This window comes from Mobula birostris, chromosome 7 (assembly GCF_030028105.1).
Source record: "Mobula birostris isolate sMobBir1 chromosome 7, sMobBir1.hap1, whole genome shotgun sequence".
Taxonomy (NCBI): Eukaryota; Metazoa; Chordata; class Chondrichthyes; order Myliobatiformes; family Myliobatidae; genus Mobula; species Mobula birostris.
The window spans coordinates 20,011,806-20,038,547 of NC_092376.1; the positions used below are offsets into that span (position 1 = coordinate 20,011,806).

The window sequence follows — 26,742 nt, forward strand, 5'->3', positions numbered from 1 at the left end:
AAAATTAGTCGCAGCTGTTTCTATCATTTTTCTATCTTTGGAACATTGGGATAACTTTGCAGAGAAAAGATTCACCAACACTTTCTATTTGACATTGCTGAAGAGTAAAATTGAATGCATTTTCTTAGCATTATGTCATTTTTTCCTTTGCAGTATTGAATATTGGTTCCGCTGTTTAGACCTTGATGGAGATGGAGTGCTTTCTATGTATGAACTGAACTATTTCTATGAGGAACAGTGCAAGAAGCTTGAATGCATGTCCATTGAACCATTGCCTTTTGAGGACTGCCTCTGTCAATTGCTCGATCTTGTTAAGCCAGAATGTGAAGGTAATTATTTGATATAGTCCAAATTCAAGTGGTCTAGTTATGTTTGCTTTTTTAATGTAAATAATTCCCTTCCTTCAGTGTGGTATTAAATGAATAATATTGCTGATTATCTAAAGTATTTTAATTATATTTTGCTGCATTTTTTTAATATTCTGCTTGATTGAAGAAAGACTGTTATTGTTTGAGGCAGGATGCGCAACTAGAGATTCAATATTGTTTAATTGTCATTCTTCAGTACCCGAGCAAAAATGAGAATGAAATGATTGTTGCTTTGAATCTGATGCAGCGTAAAGAATACAATAAAAAGAAAACCCAATAATTATGTTTTAAAAATCCTACAAAACACACAAAGTACAAGTAACTACTGTATACATGGACTGTATATAATGTGATGCTAGGTTGTAGAGGTTGGTGGGGCAAGTTCATTGGTGGTGTTGACCAGCCTGATGGCTTGAGTAGTAATTGGTTTTTTTGAGTGTAGTGCTCCGTAGCTTCTTCCCTGATGGGATGGTACAAACAGTCCAGAAGTGGGGTGAGTGGGATCCTACACGATATTGCTGGCCTTTTTCTGGCACCTTTCTGTATACATGTCCTTGATGGCTAACAGACTGATACCAGTGATGCATTGGTCTGTTTTAACTGCTGGTTGTAGAGCCCTCTTCCACTGCAATGCAGTTCTTGGTCTTGTTAACCCTGAGTATTTCAGCTCAGGATGTACAATAGATATATGAAAAATAAAATTTCTATTCTGGCATACTTTCAGGGAATCCCAACCAGGCCTTACTAGAAATATGGCTATTTGGAGAAGGGGTGGAGAGGTATTCTTGCTCTTAACTGCTACCATACAATTCCTTCCAAACCATAAATGAGTATTTTAGATTTTAATATTATTGATTTTGAGATTTTCATCACAATAATATAGTATTATAGTACAGTATAGTTTGCTTTGGTAACAGAATACAATCTAACTAGCAACTCCAGATGATCAGGTAAGACTTGTTTGAAAGTGAGTTGCTTCCAATGTGTACCAAATTACAAGACTGTAATTGACACTTCCTGTTTTTAAAAAAAAACCCAAGCTATCTAGAGAGTATCAGTGTTTAGTTTTAAAAAACCACATTAATGGTATAGAATTCCTGTGAAACTAACTTGCCAACTTCTGTGTTACACAGGAAAAATCACACTTCATGATCTAAAGAAATGCAAGATGGCAAATATATTTTTTGACACTCTTTTTAACATCGACAAGTACTTGGAGCATGAGCAGAAGGATCCTTTTTCTATCCAGAGGGTAATTGTTTTAACACTAAATCTTTTCCTCTGTACTACATTCCTCAGTACTCTTTCAAATCGAAAGTACATCGCGAAGACATGAGGCCTCTTGTTTCAACCACGGATGCAGCATCCTGTACAAGCCAGGCAGTGAGATATGGGGGAGCAAGCTGTTTCTCCTGCAGCAGGCTCCCCCTCTCCACACTGCTGATGAATCCAAAAGAACGGCAGAGGCCGATATGGTTTGACACCATTAGGAGTTGCCTTTCATTGTTGAACTCAACTGCCTTGGGGACTCCAGCTCCAGATTTTTCTTTGGGGTTTACTCCTGAAGCCTTCCTCATGAGTTAGTATAGCCGCAAGGCAGCAGGGGTTTGAGATCAGCGTTTTCATAGAACATAGAACATAGAACATCGAATAGTACAGCACAGTACAGGCCCTTCAGCCCACAATGTTGTGCTGACCCTCAAACCCTGCCTCCCATATAACCCCCCACCTTAAATTCCTCCATATACCTGTTTTCCTACTAGATGAGTTGCCAACCACGGCTGATGAGCCCCATGTGCCCAGAGTGACTGGTTTTAAGGTGCCAGTAACCAGCCTTTGTCCATTCTCTTGCCAGTAGAAATAGTTCTGCTTGGCTTAGTAGTTAAGCCATACGTGAAAGTCAGGAGCTGGATTTGGTTGTCAGAGGCTATTTGAGATGCACACCGTTGGGAGCATTTCATAAGTAGTGGGAGTTTATTTCCCCCCCACTATGACATCCTTGAGGAATCACCAAGAGCCAGCCTAAAAAAGGCATCCTCCTACTTGTTTTTTCTCAAGTGATGATAATTGTTGCCAACTGAGCTAAGGGGGAACCTATTTGATTTTGTACTCTATGGGCTATTTATTCTCTTAAAATTGCATTAAAATGAATATTAATTTAGAAGTACAATTTAAAAAAATACCCATATAAACTTTCCACATCTATTCAGTTTTAAATACTTTGGTTTCTCAATTAAACTCAATGTAATTTATTTTAATCTAAGCACATATATATTACAATATATCTTGAGATTGATATTCTTGCAAGAATTTACAGGGAAAAATCTGTACATCGACAGGAAAACACTAATATTCAAGACAAACTGTGCAATTAAAACTAGCCAAAAGCTGTCATTTTATAAGATTTAAGAAAAGTTCTAAACCAAGTTTCCGAACTTTTGGTTGGGCCCAACCATGCCAGATTACATCTTTAGATACTCAAGCAAAAGTGCCCATCAAATTGAATGATTATGCAAAAGCTGAAATTAATGATATGTGTAGAAGAGGTGTATATGTAATTAAATAAAAAGCTGGGATAATTGAGCAATGTGTTCTAAGCTCCATGCACACTACACTAACAATAACATTTATGAAGACTCAACAACTGCAATCTTTCCTTTGCAGCAGGATGTGGAGAATGATGGACCGGAAATGACTGACTGGGAGCGGTATGCTTTAAATGAGTATGAAAACCTGGTGGCTGAGGAAGCAGCGAACGAAAACAGGAATGATGGGTAAGAGACTGCTGAATTAACTTGTGGATAACTGAAAATTAACCTCTCATATTTGGATCGAAATGAAAGACTTTTTTTTAAAAGTCTATGCTGGTGTTCAGAACACACCCATCAATATTATTCCTTATTCATCTCCTTCTATCATATTCGCTCTCGCATGTTCACCAGCTCGTCCCTAATTCACCTGCCTACTCAAGGGACAACATATGGTAGCTAATTAACCTGTTAGATGGATAGGTTATGAAATAACCTAGCACAAAATAGTAGCAATTTCTTATAATTATATAAAGTGGAAAAGGTGGCTAAAGTGAGTGTAGGTCCCTTAGAAGATAATGGGGGAATTCATATAAGGTAATGTTGAAGTGGCTGAAGTCTTCAATGTCTGTTTCTGTCAGTCTTTGTGACAGAGGACACACCTAACATACCAAGAGAGATGTTATGTATGGGAGTTGAGAACCTTGATATGATTATTGTCAATAAAGAGGGAGTGATGAGCAAACTAGCGAGCCTGAAGTTAGACAGCTGGTCCTGATTAGGGATGCATTCCAGGCTATTAAAAGAAACGGCAGAAGTTGTAGCAGACACATTTATTATAAGTTACCAAAATTCTCTGGACTCAGGAAAGGTCCTGGTGGATTAAAAGACAGCAAATGATTTGTCACTGTTGGGTTTTTTTATGGTAAATAGGTAGACAAAAGGCGAGTAACTATTGACCAGTTAGCTTAATGTCTGTGCCAGAGAAAATGCTTGAAACTTTCATTAATGAAGGAATAGTGAGACATCTGGATAGAAGTGGTTCCATCAGTTAGACACAGCATGGATTTATGAAGAGAGATCCTGCTTGACAAACTTACTCCAGTTATTTGAGAATATAATGAGCCTAGTGATAGAGGGGAACAGATGGATGTTGTATACTTGGATTTTCAGAAGTATTCGATAAGGTGCCACATAAAAGACTTGGCCATAAGATAGAGATGCATGGAATTGGTATAAACGTATTAACATAGATGGAGAATTGGTTAACCAATAAAAGCCAGAGTTGGAATAAAAGGGTGTTTATCTTATTGGGCATCAGTGGTGAGTGGAGTGCTGCAGGGTTTGGTGTTGGACCCCAGCTGGTCACAATATACTTTAATAGTTTGGAAGAGGAGACTGAGTCATATTGCTTGAGAAAAGATGTACTAGCTTTGGAGACAATGCAGAGGAGGTTCACCAGGTTGATTACGGAGATGAGGGGTTTAGCCTATGAGGAGAAATGGAGTAGCCTAGGATTATAATCGCTGGGATTCAGAAGAATGAGAGGGAAACACATAGTTATGAAAAGGATAGTTAAGGTAGAAGCAGGAAAGTTATTTCCACTGGTGTGTGAGACTAGAACTAGGGGATATAGACTCAAGATCCAAGGGAATAGATGTAGGTCAGATGAGGAGAAACTAATTTTCCCAAAGAGTAATGAATCTGGAATTTTCTGACTTAGACACAATAGATGCTACCTCATTAAATATAACTAACATACAGTTGGATAGACTTTTGTATAGCAGGAGAACTTCGAGCTATAGGGAAAAGGCAGGTAGGTAAAGCTGAGTCCACAGCTAGATCAGCCATGATCTTATTGAATGGTGGAGCAGGCTCTACAAGTCAAGTGGCTGACTTCTGCTTTAAATCTCATGTTCTTATTATTTTTTGGATATGGGAGGAAACTAGTGCAGGCATAAGATAAATGTGTAAACTCTGCGCAGGCACCACCTGAAGTCGGGATTAATTCCAGATTAATAAACTGTGTGCTCCACTGTATGTCCCATGAATAATCTCAGGTTCCCATAGATTATCATTTTCAAATAGTGTACCTTTATCTCTCTTTCTTTTACTTAAATGACCATGCTTTGAAATCAATTCCATGATCAAGCACTTCATATTATCCAGTTTGATCAATTTAAATAGCACAGTAAGTTACAATGTGAAATAAAGGACGGAGCTTTGGGTTCTATGGAGACTGCCTAATCTGAATTTTTCCCAATAACTTCTGTTTTAGATTTCTAGTTTCTGTGGTATTTTGCATTTATTCACAAAATTATGAATTATCAGATCATTTGAACTGTGTGATAACTAGCTGTATTAAAGTAGATTATTTGACTATTTAACTATTTGATAAATCCCTTATTTCAGTGTGTCACATTTTAAATCTCTTTTTTTTTTTATATATAAAGTCTCACTTTGCATGGTGAGGAAAATCCCAATTCCAATTTCTCAAATGTTTTTCAAGTACGTAATTTAGAAGGAGTCTTAGTTTTGATCGATTTGAGAAAATATTACCTGTTGGTTTCATGTTGGTATTGTTTCAGCAAATTGAGGAACACATAGGGTTGAAAAATATAGGAGCGGATGTGAGTGTTAGTCAAAAGTGATTTGCTTGGGTAGGAAAGTTTAACTTTCTATGATGAGCTAGGTCTAGTGCTGTATGTCTACTGGTGATAATTCATTAGTTGTGGCCCATTGGGTATTCTGATAATGGTCAGTTGATGCAATGGCTTAAAATTAACCATAATTTGATCTCATGAGGGATTTCTCCTTGCTGGATATTTGTGAACATGGTGCATCTTGCCTCTCACTGAATGCCACATCTGATAAATGTTTTGTGCAATACTCTCAAAGGTAGAGACTACAATGGCTGTCCAGTTGCCACAGATGTTGAACAGCAGCTTAGTAGGTTTGAGATTTTAAACTATATTGAAACCTGTAGAGAGGATTTGTGTAGAGGTTAGTTTAGGCAAAGGGTTGCAAATCTGAAAAAGAACATTTGGAGCAGGAGAACAAATGGAGCAGGCCTGAGAAGCTGGATGGCCAGCTCCTGCTAAATGTATGTGCCATTCATTGGGAAACTGACTTATCAAGCAAACCAGCAGAACACGTGAACATGCAGAGCAGGACATGGGAAGCGTTTTGCAAAATCTGGTCTTACCTGGCTGTTTTTTGCTGTTGGGAATTATGGTGTAGAGAAGGTGACTAGGTTTACATTGGAAAATGTGGTTGAGCGGGCTACCATGTGACAATTGACCCACTCAGCTAGTCCTTGTCTGCGTCTCTGTTTTGTAATTTGTAGGGAGGTATGGCTGTTCACCTTGGGCTGTCACCATGGCTTCCCTCCTGATCTCAAAGTAAATTTATTTATTATCAAAGTACATGTATGTCACCATATACTACCCTGAGATTCATTTTCTTGCGGGAATCCACAGTAAATACAAAGAAACACAATAGAATCAATGAAAAACTATCACTGTCAAAGATAGACTAACAACTGATGTGCAAATACAAAAATAACCTAATAATGAATAAATAGGTAATAAATAAGGTTGGGTTATGTAGCATACAACACACAACATTGAAGTTATGTACCTCATTGGTATGTAGTACAGAGTGCCCTGGACTGAAGCAGCCAAGCGAATTTCATTACCAGAAAACCTGTGGCATTCTCTACAGATTCCAGCACCCTCATTCCTTCTTGTAATGACACACTGTGTGATAGGAGTTGAATTAGTGTGTGTAGTCAGATGTCTTTGGCCTTGGGATAATTCCCTCTGGGCAGTGCTGGCTGCCATAAATGCTTGGTAGTGCGAATTCCCTCAGGCTATGTACTTTCTAGAAGCATTGCATTTTGTATGAGGAAATATGACCCTCAACAAACTACACATTGAGTGATTGAAACTTTTTCCTGTTGATGAATCCTTATTGACGTACGAGTACACTCAGTAGTTCTCTGGGCTTGTGGAAAGCTAACGATGGTGGTAAATTCCAGGCCTCATTTACCACCTGTTCATTATTGAAATTAAAATAGATCAAAATTATTTGTGAATACTTTGCCTAGTTGACCTCCGCTGAAGTGAGCAGCAAATCATGAGATTGTGCACGTGCTTGGGAAAGATCCTGTGGCAAGAAACAATTTAAGCACATAAGGAATAGGAGTGGCAGTAGGCCATTTGGCCCTTTGAGCCAATCCTGCCTTATATCAAGGAATGGCAAATAGATTTCAACTTAAATAAATGTGAGGTGATGCACTTTGGGCATTCAAACCAGGCTAGGACCTATACTGTGAATGGCAGGACATTGATGTGGAACAGAGGGACTTGGGGAAGTGTACAGTTTGCTGAAAGCTGCCACGCAAATATAAAAGGTGGTGACAAAGGTGTTTAGCATCCTGGCCTTCATCAGGTAAGCCATCAAGTTTAGGAGCAAGGGCATTTTGTTGTAGTTATACAAGTATCAACTGTGTTTGCCAAATACATTTACATGTATTAGGAATTTGCTGTGGTGGGTTGCCTCGATATGCAACAAAAACATTTATCAATTGCAATGAATAAAGATTATTTTAAAAAAAGAAAGTTAAAGATTAAAATACTTAATAAAATGTGCATAAATACCACCATGTATTTACTATGTAAACAGCATTATATGTAGGTGGGGGGAGGTGCTTGATTGCTGAAGCCACTCTTGGAGTGTTATGTGCAGGTTTGGTCCCCCTGTTATAGGAAAGGAATTGCCAAGCTGGAGAGGGTGCAGATGAGATTTACATGAGCGTCTCCCTGAATAAACAGCATGAGGTTGCTCACACTGGATCTTTATTCCTTGGAGAACAGGAGAATGAGAGGTGACATCAGAAGTTTATGAAATCGTGGGGTATGGATAAGGTAGATGGTCATAGACTTTTCCCTAGGGGTGGGGGTCCAAAATGAGAGGGCTCAGATACAACATATGTGCGAAGAAATTTAAGACTGGAGAGGTAACTACTTTATATTGAGGGTAGTGAGTATCTGGAATAAGCTGCCAGAGGAAGTAGTTCTGGCAGGTACAAATACAACATCTACATGGGTACTTGTGTAGGTATATGGAGGGGAAGAGCTTGGAGGATTACGAGCTGAATGTGAGCACAAGAGCAAGGTGGGAGTATGCTGTGGCCAGTACAGTTGAATGGGAGACATCTAGTATAAGATTCTAACGTACTGCTTTTTAGTAATGAATTGACTGCTAAAGATTAGGAAAAATTTGAAAGATTTTTGAAATTTTATAACTAAACTGGGGTTGTGAATGTCACTGTCTGTGGGGAGTTTGTATGTTCTCCCCATGACTGAGTGGGTTTCCTCCGTGTGCTCAGGTTTCCTCCCACATTTCAAAGACCTACAGGTTAGTAGGTTAATTGGTCACATGGGTGTAATTGGGTTGTGTGGGCTCATTGGGCTGGAAGGGCTGTTACTGGGCTGTATCTTTAATTAAAATAAATAAAAATATATAAGGCTGATTAGAGCCTGAGAATCAATGGTTATGAGGAACAGAAAATGTTGAGGCTAAAGATATTATTATTGAATTACAGAGTAGATTCACATTCAGGTTGAATTGTCATTCAACTATACACCTATACAGTATGCAGCTAAACAAAACATTCCACTGGGGCCAAGGTACAAAACAGTGCATATAGTCACATGCAGCACACTATATACAGTTGCGATAGCACATAGTAGTCATAGTCATACTTTATTGATCCTGGGGGAAATTGGTTTTCGTTATAGTTGCGCCATAAATAATAAATAATAATAGAACCATAAAGAGTTAAATAGTAATATGTAAATTATGCCAGTAAATTATGAAATAAGTCCAGGACCAGCCTATTGGCTCAGGGTGTCTGACTCTCCAAGGGAGGAGTTGTAAAGTTTGATGGCCACAGGTAGGAATGACTTCCTATGACGCTCTGTACTGCATCTCGGTGGAATGAGTGTCTGGCTGAATGTACTCCTGTGCCCACCCAGTACATTATGTAGTGGATGGGAGACATTGACCAAGATGGCATGCAACTTAGACAGCATCCTCTTTTCAGACACCACTGTGAGAGAGTCCAGTTCCATCCCCACAACATCACTTGCCTTATGAATGAGTTTGTTAATTCTGTTGGTGTCTGCTACCCTCAGCCTGCTGCCCCAGCACACAACAGCAAACATGATCGCACTGGCCACCACAGACTCTTAGAACATACTCAGCATCGTCCGGCAAATGTTAAAGGACCTCAGTCTCCTCAGGAAATAGAGACAGCTCTGACCCTTCTTGTAGACAGCCTCAGTGTTCTTTGACCAGTCCAGTTTGTTGTCAATTTGTATCCCCAGGTATATGTAATCCTCCACCATGTCCACGCTGACCCCCTGGATGGAAACAGGAGTCACCGGTACCTTAGCTCTCCTCAGGTCTACCACCAGCTCCTTAGTCTTTTTCACATTAAGCTGCAGATAATTCTGCTCACACCATGTGACCAAGTTTCCTACCGTAGCCCTGTACTCAATCTCATCTCCCTTGCTGATGCATCCAACTATGGCAGAGTCATCCAAAAACTTCTGAAGATGACAAGACTTTGTGCAGTAGTTGAAGTCCGAGGTGTAAATGGTGAAGAGAAAGGGAGACAAGACAGTCTCCTGTGGAGCCCCAGTGCTGCTGATCACTCTGTCGCACACACAGTGTCGCAAGCACACATACTGTGGTCTGCCAGTCAGGTAATCAAGAATCCATGACACCAGGGAAGCATCCACTTGCATCGCTGTCAGCTTCTCCCCCAGCAGAGCAGGGCGAATGGTGTTGAACGCACTGGAGAAGTCAAAAAACATGACCCTCACAGTGCTCGCTGGTTTGTCCAGGTGGGCGTAGACACAGTTCAGCAGGTGGACGATGACATAGTCAACTCCTAGTCGGGGCTGGTAGGCGAACTGGAGGGGATCTAAGTGTGGCCTGACCATAGGCCGGAGCAGCTCCAGAACAAGTCTCTCCAGGGTCTTCATGATGTGGGAGGTCAATGTCACTGGTCTGTAGTCACTGAGGCTGCTGAGGCACAGCATCTTCGGCACAGGGACGAGGCAGGATATCTTCCACAGTACAGGAACCCTCCGGAGCCTCAGGCTCAGGTTGAATACATGGCGAAGTACTCCACATATCTGAGGGGCACAGGCTTTGAGCACCCTGGTACTGACAACCATCCGGTCCTGCAGCCCTGCTTGGGTTGAGACGTTTCAGCTGTCTTCTCACCTGTTCAGCTGTGAAGCCCACTGTGGTGGTTTCGTGTGGGAAAGCGGTATAGTCATGAGAGCAGGGTGGCGGGCTGTGAGGAGGGGTAGGAGGGGAGAGTAACATACAGTTGAGAGTAAAATGGCCCTCTCCCATTTATCATGTTCTTAGATAATTTATCTGCTCATTTGTTTTGTTTATGGGACAAAGTTGCATTTGCAAAAGAATACTTAGAGTTGTCCTGAAATGCCTATGGGCCAATCTAATAAAATCCAGTGCTGCCATCTGTGGATCGACTAGAATTGATAGCGATAATTGAGCTAACAAAATCAGATTTATAATGACTGACTTAGATTAAGTGAGATTTGTTATTTTATGGCAGCAAAATACAAAGACAAATTATGACAAAAATAATGCAGTGGTGTACACGATCATGGACTGTTCAGAAATCTGCTTCTGGCGAAAGAAGTTGCTAAATCATTGAGTGTGGGTCTTTAGACTCCTATATTGCATCCTTGATGGTAATATTGAGAAGAGGTTAGTGAGGGTCCTTAATGATGGATGCTGTCTTCTTGAGGCACCATCTATTGAAGTTGTCCACCGATGGGGAGCATTGTGCACTTGACAGAATTGACTGAGCCTACAACCACCTGTAGTCTTTAGTGTCCAGTGTATTGGAGCCTCCATTCCAAGTCAGAACATTCACCATCAGAAATTTTTGCGTGCAATTGTTCACGCTAGAGATTATGGATAGATGGGACCTTTCATATAACCATTGAATTGATCTTGTGACATAACCACTAAAGTTGTCAATCGATCTATGGTCAACTTGTTTCAAATGTATTGGTCAATGGCAAAAACTAATGGACAGTTTCCATTTTCTGTTGAAATGATTAGAACATTGAGTAAGGTGTCAAACAGGTCATACCCATTATGTGGCCAAGTGACACAATGCTAAATAGTTTTCAAACTAAACAAGATATAATTTATCAACTACTTTTATTATCTTCTGTGTTACACTTTTGGTCTCTCTCAGATGCCAGCCTATCAATCTCCCCATTCAGTTGTGTTTATACTTCTGGTTCATTGCTAATTAAAATCTTCAATAATCCCATTTTAGAGAGACAAAATAGTATTATTAATTCAGGTGATTCAAAGCTTTTTTTAATCAGTTTACCAAATTCATAAATGTAATCAATTCTGCCAGAAATCTGGAAATTGTCTGCAGATCAGACAGTATCCATGGGGAGAAAAATAGAGTTCAGATGTTTCTAGCCTCTGTTTTTAGTTCAGATTTACAGCACCTGTTTTTTAACAATCAGTGGCCATTTCAGTAGGTACACCTCATTAATGCAAATATCCAATCAGCCAATCATATGGCAGGAACTTAGTACATAAAAATATGCAGATGTGGTCAAGACATTTAGTTGTTATTCAGACCAGGCATCAGAATGGGGAAGAAATGGGATCCAAGTAGCCTTGACTGGAATGATTGTTGGTGGCAGACGAGGTGATTTGAGTATCTCAGAAATTGTTGATCTGGGATTTTCATGGACAACAGTCTTTAGAGCTTACAGAAAATGGTACGAGAAACAAAAAAGCATCCAGTGAGCAGCAGTTCTGTGAATGAAACACCTTGTTAATGAAAGAGGTCAGAGGAGAACAGCCAGACTGGTTCAAGCTGACAAAGTAACTCAGGTAACCACAAGTACAACACACACCACATAGTACCTAGAAGTGGATGGGCTAGAGCAGCAGAAGACCACACCAGGTTCCACTCCTGTACCTAATAAAGTGGCCACTGAGTGCATATCCATCAATATATTGCACACACCTCAGTTCCTAGATGGCAGCTGCATATCTTTCTGAAATGTTTCCTCTTTTAACTAAAGTAGTTTCATCCTACATAATTATTCTAACTTAGCTGTTGGAATGACTCTAAAGTGTTCAGTCAGAGGCTTTTTTATTCTGTTTGTTTTCATTTGGACAGAATTTCTGCCTCATTGATTATCATATTTTGTGTACTTTTTGATGTTTTATAATTAAAACCTTCACTTAACAATTCTGCAAAAATGCACATAACAATAATCTCCCTTGAACTTTAAATTTCAGTTTTGGTACTTATTGTAAGTGTGGGGGTGCTTTTCTATTATCAGAAGCACTTGATTCATACCCATCTATCCCCCCCTCAACTTATCTAATAAAAAGGTACGAGTGTGTTGGAATTGTCAGAACGTAGACGATACCAACACTTGTAACCCTTGTTCTACATGTCTACCCATAGAGCATTGTCTTGATTTTTATAATTGATTATGCATTAGTGATAAAGGCAGTGTGATTAGTCAAGGTGGTAAAAAAGTGGTGAAAAAGAATGTAATTCTTTTGAAGACATGATTAATCAGTAAATTGTGTTCAAATATTTTCGAGGAACAGGTACACAGGTTCATGGTTAATTTCGACATCCCAAAGCAACTTCAGATCTAATAGTAGGCCAGAATTTGCTATCAAATGAAACTTTGATTGATTTGGTGTTCCTTTCCGCGACTTGAGGCACATTAGGCGGCAGCCTTGCTGTTTCTTTAGTATTTTTGTTTGATTTTACAAGGCAAAATTGGTAGCTCAACACTCAACCCAGCACAGATGAAAAGCATGCAAGGAGCCGGGACCACTCTCCTCAATGTCTGGTGTGGATGCCACCATGTCACCGGTCAGCATAAATGAACCATATGCAGAACAATTTTGAGAAAGAACAGAATGCACTAATAAATTTGAATATCTTCAGAACTTCATTTCTCATACTTGTGTTCCAACTTTAATAGCCATTCAGAATATGCCTCTTCTCATTACTACCATCAGGTTGGAGGTACAGGAGCCTGAAAACCCATATTGAATGATTTAGAAACACCTTCCCCCTCTACCACCTCATTTCAGAATGGTTCATCAACACTACCTCATTATTCCTTTTCCTTTTGCATGATTTATTTTTATAACTTATAGTAATTTTTATATCTTTGCACGTTGCTACCGCAAAACAGCAAATATCACTTTTTCTGGGTTAGTGATAATTCTGGTTCAAAACTTCACATAAATGAACTCAATTACCCATCTGTCATTTACTAGCTTTCAGTATTATGAAATTGGTTTTGTATATTTGATACAAACTAAATATGCAGTCAGTATGGCTTGTAATTAATGCATGATGCCATTTGAATGAAATGGCATATTCTTTCTATTAACATATACAAAAAATACTCATTAATTTGATTTTAGAGGGTAGTGATTGTAATTTTACCTTAGTTTTGTTTTGCTTTCTCTTGGTTAGCCTTCAAATTCAATTGCTTTTTAGTTTTGTCTTTCCTATATCATTTTTCCCAAACATTATTCTCAATGATTAATGAGATGTGTGTTGATTATCTTGTACATTTAGAATGAATATCCTGCATAATAACTATGTTTTCTCTTAGACTTTCCAGTAATTTAACAATCATAAGTTGCTTTTTTCTTGGAAAAAAAATGTTAGAGATGGGTTTGGTTGCCATTAGATTCCCTGTTTTAATGGCCCATGGTAAAATAGTGAAAGGTTTTGCTCTGTCCCTCTGACTATACCCTTTGCCCATCCTCTGGGTTTTTTCTCCCATCCCCCTTTTCCTTCTCCCTGGGCCTCCTGTCCAGCTCTTGGCTCCATCCCTCCCCTTCTGTCTTCTCCTATCATTTTGGATCTCCCCCTCTCCCTCCCCCTCCCACTTTCAAATCTCTTACTAGCTCTTCCTTCAGTTAGTCCTAACGAAGGGTCTCGGCCCGAAACGTCGACTGTACCTCTTCCTAGAGATGCTGCCTGGCCTGCTGCATTCACCAGCAACTTTGATGTGTGTTGCTTGAATTTCCAGCATCTGCAGAATTCCTCATGTTTACGTGTGAAAGGTTTTGCTGCCACCTATTGAATTAAATTAAAATACAGTCCAAGATTTACAAAAAGTAAATTTAAAAAATGGCATAGCAGCTTCAGCTGATTTTTGATTGTTGATGAGAGATGACTTGATAGAAGTACATAAGATAAGGGGCATTGATAATGGACAGCCAGCACCTTCCTAGAGACTAAAGTCCCTAGAAATTGTGGATGGATTGGTGATCATCTTCCAAGATTGTTTATATTGTGGTGTAGTTTTAACAGACTGAACAGTGGGAAATGTACCTCCAAATCCACAATTTTTTTACATGGAGAAAGAGGGATAAATGGAGTTGCATGCCAGGAAGTCTTCATATCAATGGGAGGAAAAAGTGCTATGATCTAGTTTAAAAGAACAGTTAAAGTGTTTATGGGATTGGACAAAGTCTGTATTCCTGACAGTACTAGAGTCCAGAACTTGGGATCACTGCCTCAGGATAGAGGGTGTACCATTTGAGAGAAATTTCTTCAAAGGTCGGTGAGCATGTGAAGTTCTCGAGCCTGGACAGTAGGGGCAGACTGGTCATTTAATGTTTTCAAAAATAGGATTGAGTTTTTTGTAATGCTGAAGGGTTCACTGGATGTGGGAAGAAAGATAGTGATGAAGATAATGAACCATTATTGTGCTGATAGGTGAAGGACGGCTGAATGTCCTACTTCTATTTGGTATGTGTTTGGCCTTCAGTTCACATTCACCCATTCAAATTGAGGAACAGAAGTTTGCATAACTAAGTCTTTTTGTATTTGATTTTGAGCTTTTATTTAAATTATAAAGATGGTTTGTTTTAAAGGTTGTACTTGTGTCCCAATTGCAGAGTTGTACTTGCAGTCATTGCATGTCATTGATTTCAATGTAGATAATTGGCACCAATAACTATGTAATGCATTTGAACTACCTGACATTTTTTTTCCTTTTTGATGAAAGGAAAGTTCTGTTTCAAAGTAAGAATATTGTGTGAGGTGAACCAGCTGGAAGCTAGTGAACAGTTTCCTGGATCCACATATTTTGAGGAAATTCTTAGTATGGGTTAAGGATGTTGAATCTGCAATGAGCTAATATTCATTAATATCAATATATTTATCTCCCCTTTAAATTAACATTAAAATTTGACTGTTTTGTCTATAGTGTTTTACATGCACTTGCATAAAAGACATCTGTCTTTTATGAATGAGTATTTGGCATGGCATTAGACCATACTCATTGCATCTGCCATTGTTGGATTAAAACACATTTATTGAAGTGTTTTTCTTCCTCTTGTCTTCAGTAAAATGGAGCTACTTGTGATGTTACTTATTTCAGATTCGTCATATGAGCCAGTAGTCTTTCATATCAAGATGATGGGACCTTGGAGGTTAGCCAGTTAATGAGAATCTAACTGTGTGGGCTCTAACTCTTCAATTATCTTCACTGCATGTTCCTGTCATCATTACCTAAAACACAGCATTCCTGTCTCCCACGCAAAGCAACAAAACTTAGCTTTAATTGTGTTTTGTAGCACATGCCTAACACTGTCTTGGCTGAAGAGCTAATGTTGGCCCTCCCATGGACTTCCTACCAAAGAGAGAATTAATGATATTTTCAGTGTGCACAAAGTACCAGTTGGCAAAGATTCATAAATTAGATGTAAATATCAAGAGGGTTAAGGAATATTGAGATTGTATATCTGTATTAATTGATTTTCTTTTGCCCTGTGCAAATCCACCAATGTGTATGACCATCAAGGCATTATACCTAACAGTACAAAACCAGAAAAGATTCCACAGTCTATCTGCTGGCTCCTATAATACAATCATACAAGGCACACTAATCAGGCATAGAATTCTAATTAAACTGTAAATAATTACCAGTCCAAGTCCAATTTGGTAAATAAGAATCAAAAACAGCAAGTAGAACAAGTTACCTTATCTATGAAACAGAGTAGTCAAGTTAATTTGTGAATGTTACAGTAACTTGAAAAAAGAAAAAAAAATCTTCTGTAAGAAAGCAAAATCTGACGGGTTAAATTGCTGAGTCCTGCATTCTGTTTTTGGATGGGGTTCAGAAGAAGTTGCATATGGGGTTGTAATATGCAGAACACATCAATAATTGTGACAGGAGTGGCAGAATCTACATTTTTATGTCACTGTATAAAATGATAAAGTTCTGAGCTGATTTTATTTCGTGTACATTGAAGGCATTAAATATTACTTGGGATCGAAGTAATCTTTTGAGTAGTAATACACAAAATGTTGGAAGAACTTGGGCAGCATCAGGTCAATAAACAACCAACATTTCGGGCCAAGAAACCTTCATCAGGACTGGGTGGAAAAAGAGAAAAGTAACCAGGATAAGGTGGAGTGGGGAGGAGAAGGAATACAAGCTAGATGGTGATGGGTGAAGCCATGTGAGGGGGGAAGGTATGTGGGTGGGGGAGGGGGTTAAAGGGTGAAGCTGGCAGGTGATAGGTAGACAAGCTAAAGAGCTGAGGAAGGAATCTGATAAGAGAGGAGAGTGCACCATAGAAGAAATCAAAGGAGAAGGGACACCAGAGGGAGGTGATAGTCATGTAAGGAGAAAGGAGGTGAGAGGGGAGAAAGAGTGGGGAATAGAATATTTTAAGGCCACAAGATATAGGAGCAAAAGTAGGCCATTTGGCCTATCAAGTCTACTCTGCCATTTCATCATATAACCATATAACAATTACAGCACGGAAACAGGCCATCTCAGCCCTTCTAGTCCGTGCCAAATGCTTACTCTCACCTAGTCCCACCAACCTGCACTCAGCCCATAACCCACCATTCCTTTCCTGTCTATATAGCTATGCATATTGTGGTTGATCCAGTTTTCCCCTCAGCCCCAAACTTCTGCCTTCTCCCTTTATTCCTTCATGCCCTGACCAACTAGTTAAGGAAGTATATTGGCACTGGTATTGACCATTGTAAATCAGTCACTCAAGTCTCCATGGAGACTTAACAGTAGGGAAGGCCCATAGAGCTTTTCAACATCAACAGTTTCAGGCTTTTAAACTCATCATGGGAAGAAGAATAGGAAAGATTATTTTGAGGAGAATGGACACATAGTGGCACCTGTTAAACAAGTACTGAAAGTCTTATTGGAGGATAGGATCAAGGGAAGAAGCTTGCCTCTGAGAAGTTCTCTGCCAGCAGAAGTAGATATGGGTTCATTTGCAAAATTTGAGAGTTTGGATGGGAGCAGAATGGCAGTACAAAGTATAGGTGTGCGTCGATGGGACTAGGCAGAATAACAGTTTGGCATGGACTAGATGGCTTGAAGTGCCTGTTTCTGTGCCGTAGTGCTCTATGACTATCTAATTCTATGAATGTTTCTGACTATCTTAGCACTGGGTTTAGATATATAGTCTCAGTGTATGGGTTGGATTACATCAGGTTGTGAACCATGTTATGTGCATTGGCACTTCAATATACAGTGCAATTCTTAGGCAACCAATGAATCTAAGCCATTGTAAGATTCAGTCTTATTAAATACATAATTATTTTGCTGGGAGAGTATGTGTAATTTTAATACTGACTTTATTCCTTGTTGAATACAGAGACTCAGAACTATCTGACTACTAAAAGATACTGCTCTTCTAAAGAAACAATGTGAAGGTATGGAAATTCTTGCAACTATGAGCAATTACTAATATGCTGATAAAACATTGAGCTAATATGTTGAAACAGCAAAATGGTGTCCCTTCGGCCCACTGAGTCTGCAGCAACAATCATGTAGCATGTTTAGAGTAGCCCTATACTAAGTTGTATTCTGTCCATATTCCCATCAACTTCCAACCAGATTCTACCACATTGCTGCACTCTTGGGGTCAACTTACAGTGGCAGTCAACCCATTAACCTGCAAACCCTTTGCTATATGGAAGGAAATGAGAGCACCAAAAGGAGGCCCACATTGTCACAGGGAGAACATGCAAACTGCACAGCACACGAGGCCACAATTGAACCTGGGTTGCTTTGAAGCAACAGGTCTAGTAGCAGGGCCATTTCACCAGCTTGCATGCTTCCTTTAATGGAAATTTCAATGCATTGTGTTCAACTGCAAAGGAATTAATTATTGGATCCTTCTCTCTTTAATGCTTAGAAATTGCCAATAATTTGATTGTGACCAGAGGTTAAAAAGAAATGGATGCACAAAAGGCATTTTGTAGTTTCTAGTCTCAACGAATTTTACAGACAAGATTATTTTATAGCTAAGTCTGTTTTCTTTCTGACCATACCTACAAATAATGTCAACATTGTTTAAGAGCAAGAGCAATTCATAAAAATGCCACCAATTTAGAACAAAAAGTGGATTGGTTTTTCATCCTAAAACTAGAGAGACTATTGGGAGCTATTTCCCAGTATTTACTGTTTCTAGAGACGTTTTCTATTAAAGATTCAATTGCAGTTAAGTATGCAAAAAATTTTTCAAAATCTATATTTAGAGTTCTGTGCTTAGACTGAATAAATCTCTTTCTGCTAGTCGGCAGTTCACCTGTGGTGTGCATCTTCAAATGAGAATTCCCAAAATATCAGAAACATTGCTTTCCCTCTATAATCTCCAATTAATACATTTCCTGTTCCCCAAAGACATTCCGACTACTTGAATTTAATTTTAAGTAGAAATGAGAGGGTTTGATAAATTATTTTGTTTCATTGATCAAACACCTTTTTGAAATGAGAGAACAGTAAGTCATTAGCTCTACCTTTTAAGTAACTATAATTTTGGTCCACTCATTGTTGCCACTTATGCCATTTTAATCTTTTACCTATTTTCCAAACCCTTGTCCTCAATGTATATCCAAAGTAAAGGTTACTATTGAGTTTCTGTAGAAATCCGTTTTGAAGCAGCTTGCAGATTGATGAAACGGGAGCACATCCTATTTGAAAGTGGAAGGGATGTTCCCTGACTAACTGCTGTAATCTTACTGGTATGCCTTTAATGTGTGTGCTCCATAATGTATTTAAAACATTATTTAACATATTTGATTTTATTTTATTTCATTTTAGATCCCTTTGAAATGAGTGTCCTAATAATCAGCATCAAACGCACGAGTTTGGAAGGTCAATGTTAAAGGAGATTCTGAAGTGCACAGTGTGGAGTCTTTTTCTATAGGTTAACATTATTTATCAGCATACATTAAAAATTAGTTGTTAGATGTGAAAGTGACAGTGCAGCAGGTCTGCTTTGAAGAATTTTGAAATAAAAATTAAAATCTGTATACAGATGCTCCCTGCCCCTATCCCCAGGTTGTCTACAATTGGTAAATTGTTTTTACTTCATTTGTAGTTTGATTTGCCATCTAAAGTTCTGTTTTGTTTTTTCAATTTCAAAGTTTGAGAACTGATGTCAAAAACGTTAGACAAAGATGAGTGTGTTTGAGCTGCTTGCTCATCTTCCTGGGAGTGCAGACTGTATTTACTGTGCAGTTAGCCACAATGTACTTGACTAATTCTGGAGTAAATATGATCTCTGTAGTTGACTGAAGGAGTAATTGGGTTCAAAAGCTATGCCTGATTTTTAAATATAAAAAGCAATATTATGCAGCTAAGACACCAGGGTAAGATACAGGTGATAATTCAGTGGTTCTTTTTTTTAACTAGTGTTGGTAAACAATGAAGCTAAATGAAAAGCCATAAAAACTGATGCTCCATGCAGCAATTATTTGTTAGACATAGAAAATTGGTGTGTGGCATTTAAAAATAATAGTATGGATTTATGCCGCTTTTAGAACCTGAAGCTGCTTGTGTGTATGCAGTAGTGATACTTTGATAATTGTGACATTTCAATAATCTGGATGCCTTAAAATTCACAGTACAATAATTAGTCATTTCTATTGCCTGCCATTCAACTCCTGTTTGAATCAACTGTCACAACATTCCACAAGAACAAAAATAAATCATCACTGATTTATGAACTATTGCCCAGTAGTCACTGTGCACTGACCTCAAATGTGCCTTGTGTTCAAAGGTTAAGATTTTTACATTAAATATTTGAAATGAAATTTTACTGTAGCAAACTTCTAAGTTATTAGAATCTGGTGTACATATTTAATCTGTGTATAATTTGTAGAGCCTTGCAGTGTATATTTGTGTTGAGCAAATTCATACAGTACTTTTGTGTTGAGATCACAATCTCATGCAGTTTTCAAAATAAAAGAGATGTTTCAGTACTATAAATGGTTGTATTTTCTGTCGCGGAGATTCAGAAAATGCTGCTGGAGAAGTAATCAGGATCAGAAAAGTAGTTCAGGTCATGCAATATGTTGGAATAATGCTTACTGACTTGTCGCTGTGTTTCCAGTCTGAGTGAACTAATTTACTGCCAACACACACAAAATGCTGGAGGAACTCAGCAGGCCATGCAGCATCTATGGAAAAGAGTGTGCTGTCGATGTTTTAGGCTGAGACCTGAAATGCAACTATTTACTCTTTTCCATTGATGCTGCCTGGCCTGATGAGTTCCTCCAGCATTTTGTGTGTTGCTTGGATTTCCAGCATCTGCAGATTTTCTCTTGTTTGAAATTTACTGCCAAGTTCCATCAACTTACCAGTGCTTCTTTTATTTTACCCAATACGATTGTCACTTTCTTTGCAGTTGCACAGCAAGCCCTGAATTTATTCTGCAACTCTCATGTTTGTTGTGGTTGTGCCACAATTTTCATCAGAACTTTTGTTATCAATGTGCTTTGTCCTATCATGTTAGTGGAAAATGCTTGTTTTTCTGAACAAGTGGGTTTTTTTCCAACAACTTCTATTATCAATTAGTTATTTTGCCATCTTATTCTTGGAGAACTTCAAAACAATTTATTACAGTGCCGATGTTGAATCTCCTATGTGTAATATTTCAGGCAGTTCCACCAGTACCTTTTTAATATATTTATTACTGTGCAATGATTTTTGGTCATAAACAATATAACAACCTTCTGCTACCACACTAATTCAAAGTAAAACATGACTCTATCAGAAGATCTAGACACTTCACACTTCAGTTCGAAAAATGCCATTCCAAATAGTCTGTCAATGCATGCTAGCATATTATAATTTAATAAATGAATCATTTGAACCACTTGAATGCTGCTTTGGAGAAAATAGAAATCAGTAATCAGTAATTTATTAATGTATCTGAAATTTGTTGTTGCTTTAAAAATACTTTTACACAATAAGGTTGTTTTGAGTGCTTAATGTTATTTATGGAGATGAATTTTTTTCTTAAGTACTATACATTAACGTGGTGTGATTGATCAGTTCTAAAACTGCATTTTTCAATATGTATACAAATTGTGGTAGGTGAATGAACATGGTTGACAGATCTAATGTAACATGGTTGGAGTGTTTATCGGTGCTTTGGGAGGAAACATCTCCTGGAACTTAAAATCATGATTCAATATTTATTTACATTTTGAATGATGGGAAATAGATATTTGACTAAATCAGAAATGAAGAATATGTGGGTGTTTAGATTAATGAGTGAGTTACAGGTATCAGAGCTGATGGAGTTTATGCTACTAACGTTCAAGGGATATGTTTGTTAGTTTCTGGAAAATAGATATTGGTGTAACACTGGAGAATTCACACTCAGAACAGGACATGAATGCAAGCACCTAAGAACATAAATAGGAGCAGGAGTCTGGCCTGTCGAGCCTGCTCTGCCATTTAATAAGATCATGGCTAATCTGACCGTGGACTCATCTCCACCTACCTCCCTTTTCCCTATAACCATTAATTCCCCTACAATGCAAAAGTCTATCCAACCTTGTCTCAAAATATATTTGCTGAGGTAGCCTCCACTGTTTTGATGGACATAAAATTCCACAGATTCACTACTCTTTGGGGGAAAAGTAGTTCCTCCTCATCTCCGTCCTAAATTTACTCCCCCGTATTTTGAGGCTATGTCCCCTAGTTCTAGTCACACCTACCAGTAGAAACAACTTTCCTGCCCCTATCTTATCTATCCCTTTTGTAATTTTATATGTTTCTACAAGATCTTCTCTCATCTTTCTGGAATCATTCTGGTGAACCTCCTCTGCACCACCTCTAAAGCCAGTATATCCTTCCTCAAGTAAGGAGACCAGAACCGAAAGCAGTATTCCAGATACGCCTTCGGCACCTGCAAACCAATCTTTTGCGATTCATGCACAAGCATTCTCAAATCCCTCTGCACAGCAGCATGCTGCAGTCTTTAACCATTTAAATAATCTAATCTTCTATTTTTCCTTCCAAAGTGGCCGACCTTGCATTTACCAACATTGTCCTCCATCTGCCAGATCCTCGCCCACTCATTTAACCTATCTATATCTCTCTGCAGACTCTCCATATCCTCTGCACAAATTGCTTTTCCACTCAATTTACTGTCAGCAACAAACTTAGATATACTACACTCGGTCCCCTGTTCCAGTTCATTAACGTATATCATGAACAGTTGCAGGCCCAGCACTGAACCCTGCAGTATACCACTCACCATCATTTGCCATCCAGAGATCCCAGCTCTGCTTTCTAATGGTTAGCTAATCCTCTATCCATGCTAATACATCACCCCCACTCTATGCATACTTATCTTGTGGATAAGTGTTTCATGTGGCATCTTATCGAATGCCTTCTGGAAATCCAAGTAAAGAACGTCTATCTGTTCCCCTCTATCCACTGCACTCATTATATCCTCAAAGAACTCCAGTAAGTTTGTCAAACAGGACCTGCCTTTGCTGCATCTGCCTGATGGATCCATTTCTTTCCAGATGCCTCACTATTTCTTCTTTAATGATAGCTTCAAGCATTTTCCAACCACAGATGTTAAACTAACTAGCCTATAGTTATCTGCCTTTTGCCTACATCCTTTTTGAACAATGGAGTGATATTCGCCACCTTCCAATCCACCAGAACCTGCCCAGAGTCCAGAGAATTCTGGTAAATTATCATCAAAGCCTCTACTATAACCTCTGCCATTTCTTTTAGTATCCTGGGATACATTCTATCAGGACCAGGGGACTGTCTATCTTCAGGCCCACAAGTTTGCTCGGCACTACCTCTTTAGTGATGGCTATTGTATCGAGGTCCTTGCCTCCCATCGCATCCATATAATCTCTCTTTGTCATGTTAGTCGTGTCCTCCACCGTGAAGACCAACGCAATAGTTATTCCAAGCCTCTGCCATTTCCTCATTACCCAATATCAATTCCCCCTTGTCACCCTCCGAGGGACCTACATTGACTTAGGCCACCCTTTTCCGCTTTATATAATTATAAAAGCTTTTGCTATCAATTTTTATATTTTGTGCTGGTTTATTTTCATAATCTAGCTTCTCTTTCTTTATTGCTCGGTTATGGGTTCTTTGTTGCTTTTTAAAGTTTTCCCAATCTTCCAGTTTCCCCCTACTCTTGGCAACTTTGTACACATGAGCTTTTAGTTTGATGACTTCTTTTATTTCCTTAGTTATCCATGGCTGACTCCACCCCCCCACCCTTACTGTCCTTGCTTTTAACTTGAATATACTTTTGTTGAGCACCATGAAAAATCTCTGCGAAAGTCTTAAACTGTTCCTCAACCATCCCACCATATAGCCTATATTCCCACTACCTTATCTAACTCCTTCCTCATCCTGTTGTAGTCTTCTTTATTTAGGCATAATACACTGGTTCTATATTGAACTATTGCACCCTCCATTTGTATGAGAAACTCAATCATACTGTGATTACTCTTTCCAAGAGGATCCCTAACTACAAGATCGCCAATTCTACCTGTTTCATTGCACAGGACCAGATCCAAGATAGCACATTTCCTTGTAGGTTCAGTAACATGCTGTTCAAGAAAGCTATCACACATGCATTCTGTGAAGTCCTCCTCAAGACTGCCTCAACCAACTTGATACACCCAATCTATGTGCAAGTTGAAGTCCCTCACGATAACTACTGTTCCATTCTTACATGCCTCAAGGTACTACTTTGTTTATTTCCTGTGCCACTGTAATGTTATTATTCAGTGGCCTATAGACAGCTCCCAACAGTGATTTTTTTTTCCCCCTTACTATTCCTATTCTCTACCCAGATGGATTCAAGAATCTGATCCTTAGATTTTGTATCATCTCTCACTATCACCCTGATCTCATCCTTAATTAAGTTCTACCAAACCTCCTTCACCTTCCTGTCTATCCTTCCATATTACCGGATATCCTTGGATATCCAACCTTTTCTTAAATATAGCCTTGGATATTAATTCCCAATCCTCTCCACCCTGCAACCACATTTCTGTAATAGCCACTAAATCGTACCCCTTTATACTGATTTGTGCCCAAATTCACTGACTTTGTTTTGAATACTGCAGGCATTCAGATAAAGTGCCCTTATACTAATTGTGCTTTTAAAATCTAATCATCTTTGTCTTTTTTGCTTTTGACTTCTGCACTCCACCCTTACTTTTCTCTTTTTTAAATTTTTGCTTTTACTTTAACTTTATCCACACTTTTCTCTTTTACTTTATCCATACTTCTCCAATATGTTGAACCCAACCCCATCCTATTTAATTTAAAGCCTTACCCACAGCCCTAATTGTGCAGTTTACCAGGATCCAGGTCACATCATGGTTCAGGTGGAGCCTGTCGCAATGGAACAGCTCCCTCCTTCCCCAATACTGGTGGCAGTTTCCCATGAATTCAAACCCACTTTTCCCACACCGATCACTGAGCTACACATTTAACTCTCTATAATCTTCTCGACCCTGTGCCAATTTGCATGGGGCTCAGGTAGTAATCCAGAAATTACCACCTTTTTGGTTCTGCTTTTTAATTTAGCCCCTAGCTGCTCAAATTCCCTCAGCAGGAACTCTTTCCTTGTCTACCTATGTGGTTTATTCCTACATGGACCATGACAACTGGATCTCTTCTTCCCCCCCCCCCACTGCAAATTCCTCTGCAGGTTAGATGAGATGTCCCAAACCTGAGCACCAGGCAGGCAACACAGCCTTCGGGACACTCTATCCCCGCAACAGGGAACTTTATCTATTCCCCTGGCTATACTATCCCCAATTACCACTACATTTCTCTTCTCTCCCCCCCCACCCCCTTCAGTGGGTCCCTGAACTACAGTGCCATCGCTAGATTGCTCATCCTTCCTACAGCCCCCACTCTCATCCACACAGGGAGAAAATCTCAGACCTGTTGGACAAGCTCAAGGGCCAAGGCTCCTCTAACACTGTCTTTTGGATCCCACTACCTGCCTCACTCGCAGTCACACCGTCTTATTTGAGACAGTCACACCCTCAGACCGAATTTGAGGCAGCTAATCTAAGGGGTGTGACTACCTACTGAAACAGCATCCAGGTAAGTCTCTCCCTCCCTGATGTGCAGTGTTTGAACACTCCTAAGTTCAGGGAATTAATGGAGGTCTAGGACAAGGGTGATGGACCAGCAAGACTGGTATGAACCTCTAAAGTTTGGACAAGTACAATTAATGGCAGGTCAAGATTGGAAGTGTGTGAGTCTTTTCTAATGTATTTTATCCAAATTGGTAAAATGGTTTATTATTGTCACGTGTATTGAAACATTTAGAGGAAAACATCTTCCATACCCTCCATACAGATCAGTTCATTATAACAGTCCATTGTTATTGGTTTACCTTGTACTGCATCAATGTAGAATGGTGTTACAGTTGTACAGTGCAGTGTAGATAGACTAAAAGGCACAAAGCCATTAATAAGTAGGTTGTAAGGTTACCTTATGAGGGATGGAAGCCTGGTAATACATGCTTTCTGGCCTTTATCTTTTGGTCAATGAGGGGAGAAGAGAATATCTGGGTGGGAGAAGGCTTTTATTATGTTGACTGTTTTACCAAGACAGTAAGAAGTGTAGATAGTCCATAGAGGAAAGGCTAATTTCTGTGATATGGTGAGCTGTGTCCACAACTCTGCAGTTTCTTGTGATCACAGGCAGAGCAGTTGCATACTATGACATGATACATCTGAATAGGATGTTTTCCATGGTGCATCAATTAAAAATTGGTGGCATGCCAAAATTCTTTAGCTTCTTGACAAATAGAGGTGCTTTTTATCTTTGATCAATTACACATACCGCACAATTTTCTGTGGCTTCTAATCTTTTGAGGTGCTGGCAAGCTACAGATAAGCCTGGGAAATCTACAGCTAACACCATTAGCTCTTGGTTTCCATTGAGTCATTCAGCAAAGAGATGGGCCACTCGACTCACCACATGCATGAAGACCAATGAGTATCTGTATTGATGCCATCTTCCACCACTTGGCCTGTGGCTTTCTATGCATGGTGATTAAAGTGCCTGTTTAGATATTTTGTTGTGATCTCTACTTCCACCACTTTCTCTGAGAGTGCATTCCAAGTACTGCCTTTCTTTGGCTGGAGAAAAGGTTCCCTTCAGATCCCTTCTAAATCTCTTAATCTCCATAGGCCTTTGATTAGGGGAAAGGTCTACTCTTTTTACATCCCCTCACTCCCTGTATATCCCTCATTCAGGTCCCTTTGCAATTTCCTCCATGCCAGGGAAAACAGACCTGGCCTATCAGCTTCTTATAACTAAAATCCTGGTGAATTTTCTCTGCACTGTTTCAGCATTATCACATCTTATATACTGTATAGTAGTGACCAGAACTACACACAGTACTCTTGCTGA

General features: G+C 39.2%; 1 protein-coding gene across 7 annotated transcripts in view; it reads left to right on the plus strand.

The window, feature by feature from the left end:
- ppp2r3b (protein phosphatase 2, regulatory subunit B'', beta) overlaps positions 1 to 26,742 on the plus strand; it is a 134,072-nt gene that overhangs the window by 87,400 nt on the left and 19,930 nt on the right. For 4 of the 7 annotated variants that reach the window (XM_072262694.1, XM_072262692.1, XM_072262693.1 and 1 more), the window contains 5 exons: positions 154 to 329; positions 1,502 to 1,620; positions 3,033 to 3,142; positions 17,672 to 17,729; positions 19,123 to 20,277. In XM_072262694.1, the coding sequence (XP_072118795.1) occupies positions 154 to 329; positions 1,502 to 1,620; positions 3,033 to 3,142; positions 17,672 to 17,696 (430 nt within the window). In that variant the 3' untranslated portion in view covers positions 17,697 to 17,729; positions 19,123 to 20,277. Of the gene's footprint in view, positions 1 to 153; positions 330 to 1,501; positions 1,621 to 3,032; positions 3,143 to 17,671; positions 17,730 to 19,122; positions 20,278 to 26,742 lie in introns of those variants that run through there. The other 3 variants (XR_011886550.1, XR_011886549.1, XM_072262695.1) reach the window with 2 other exon arrangements.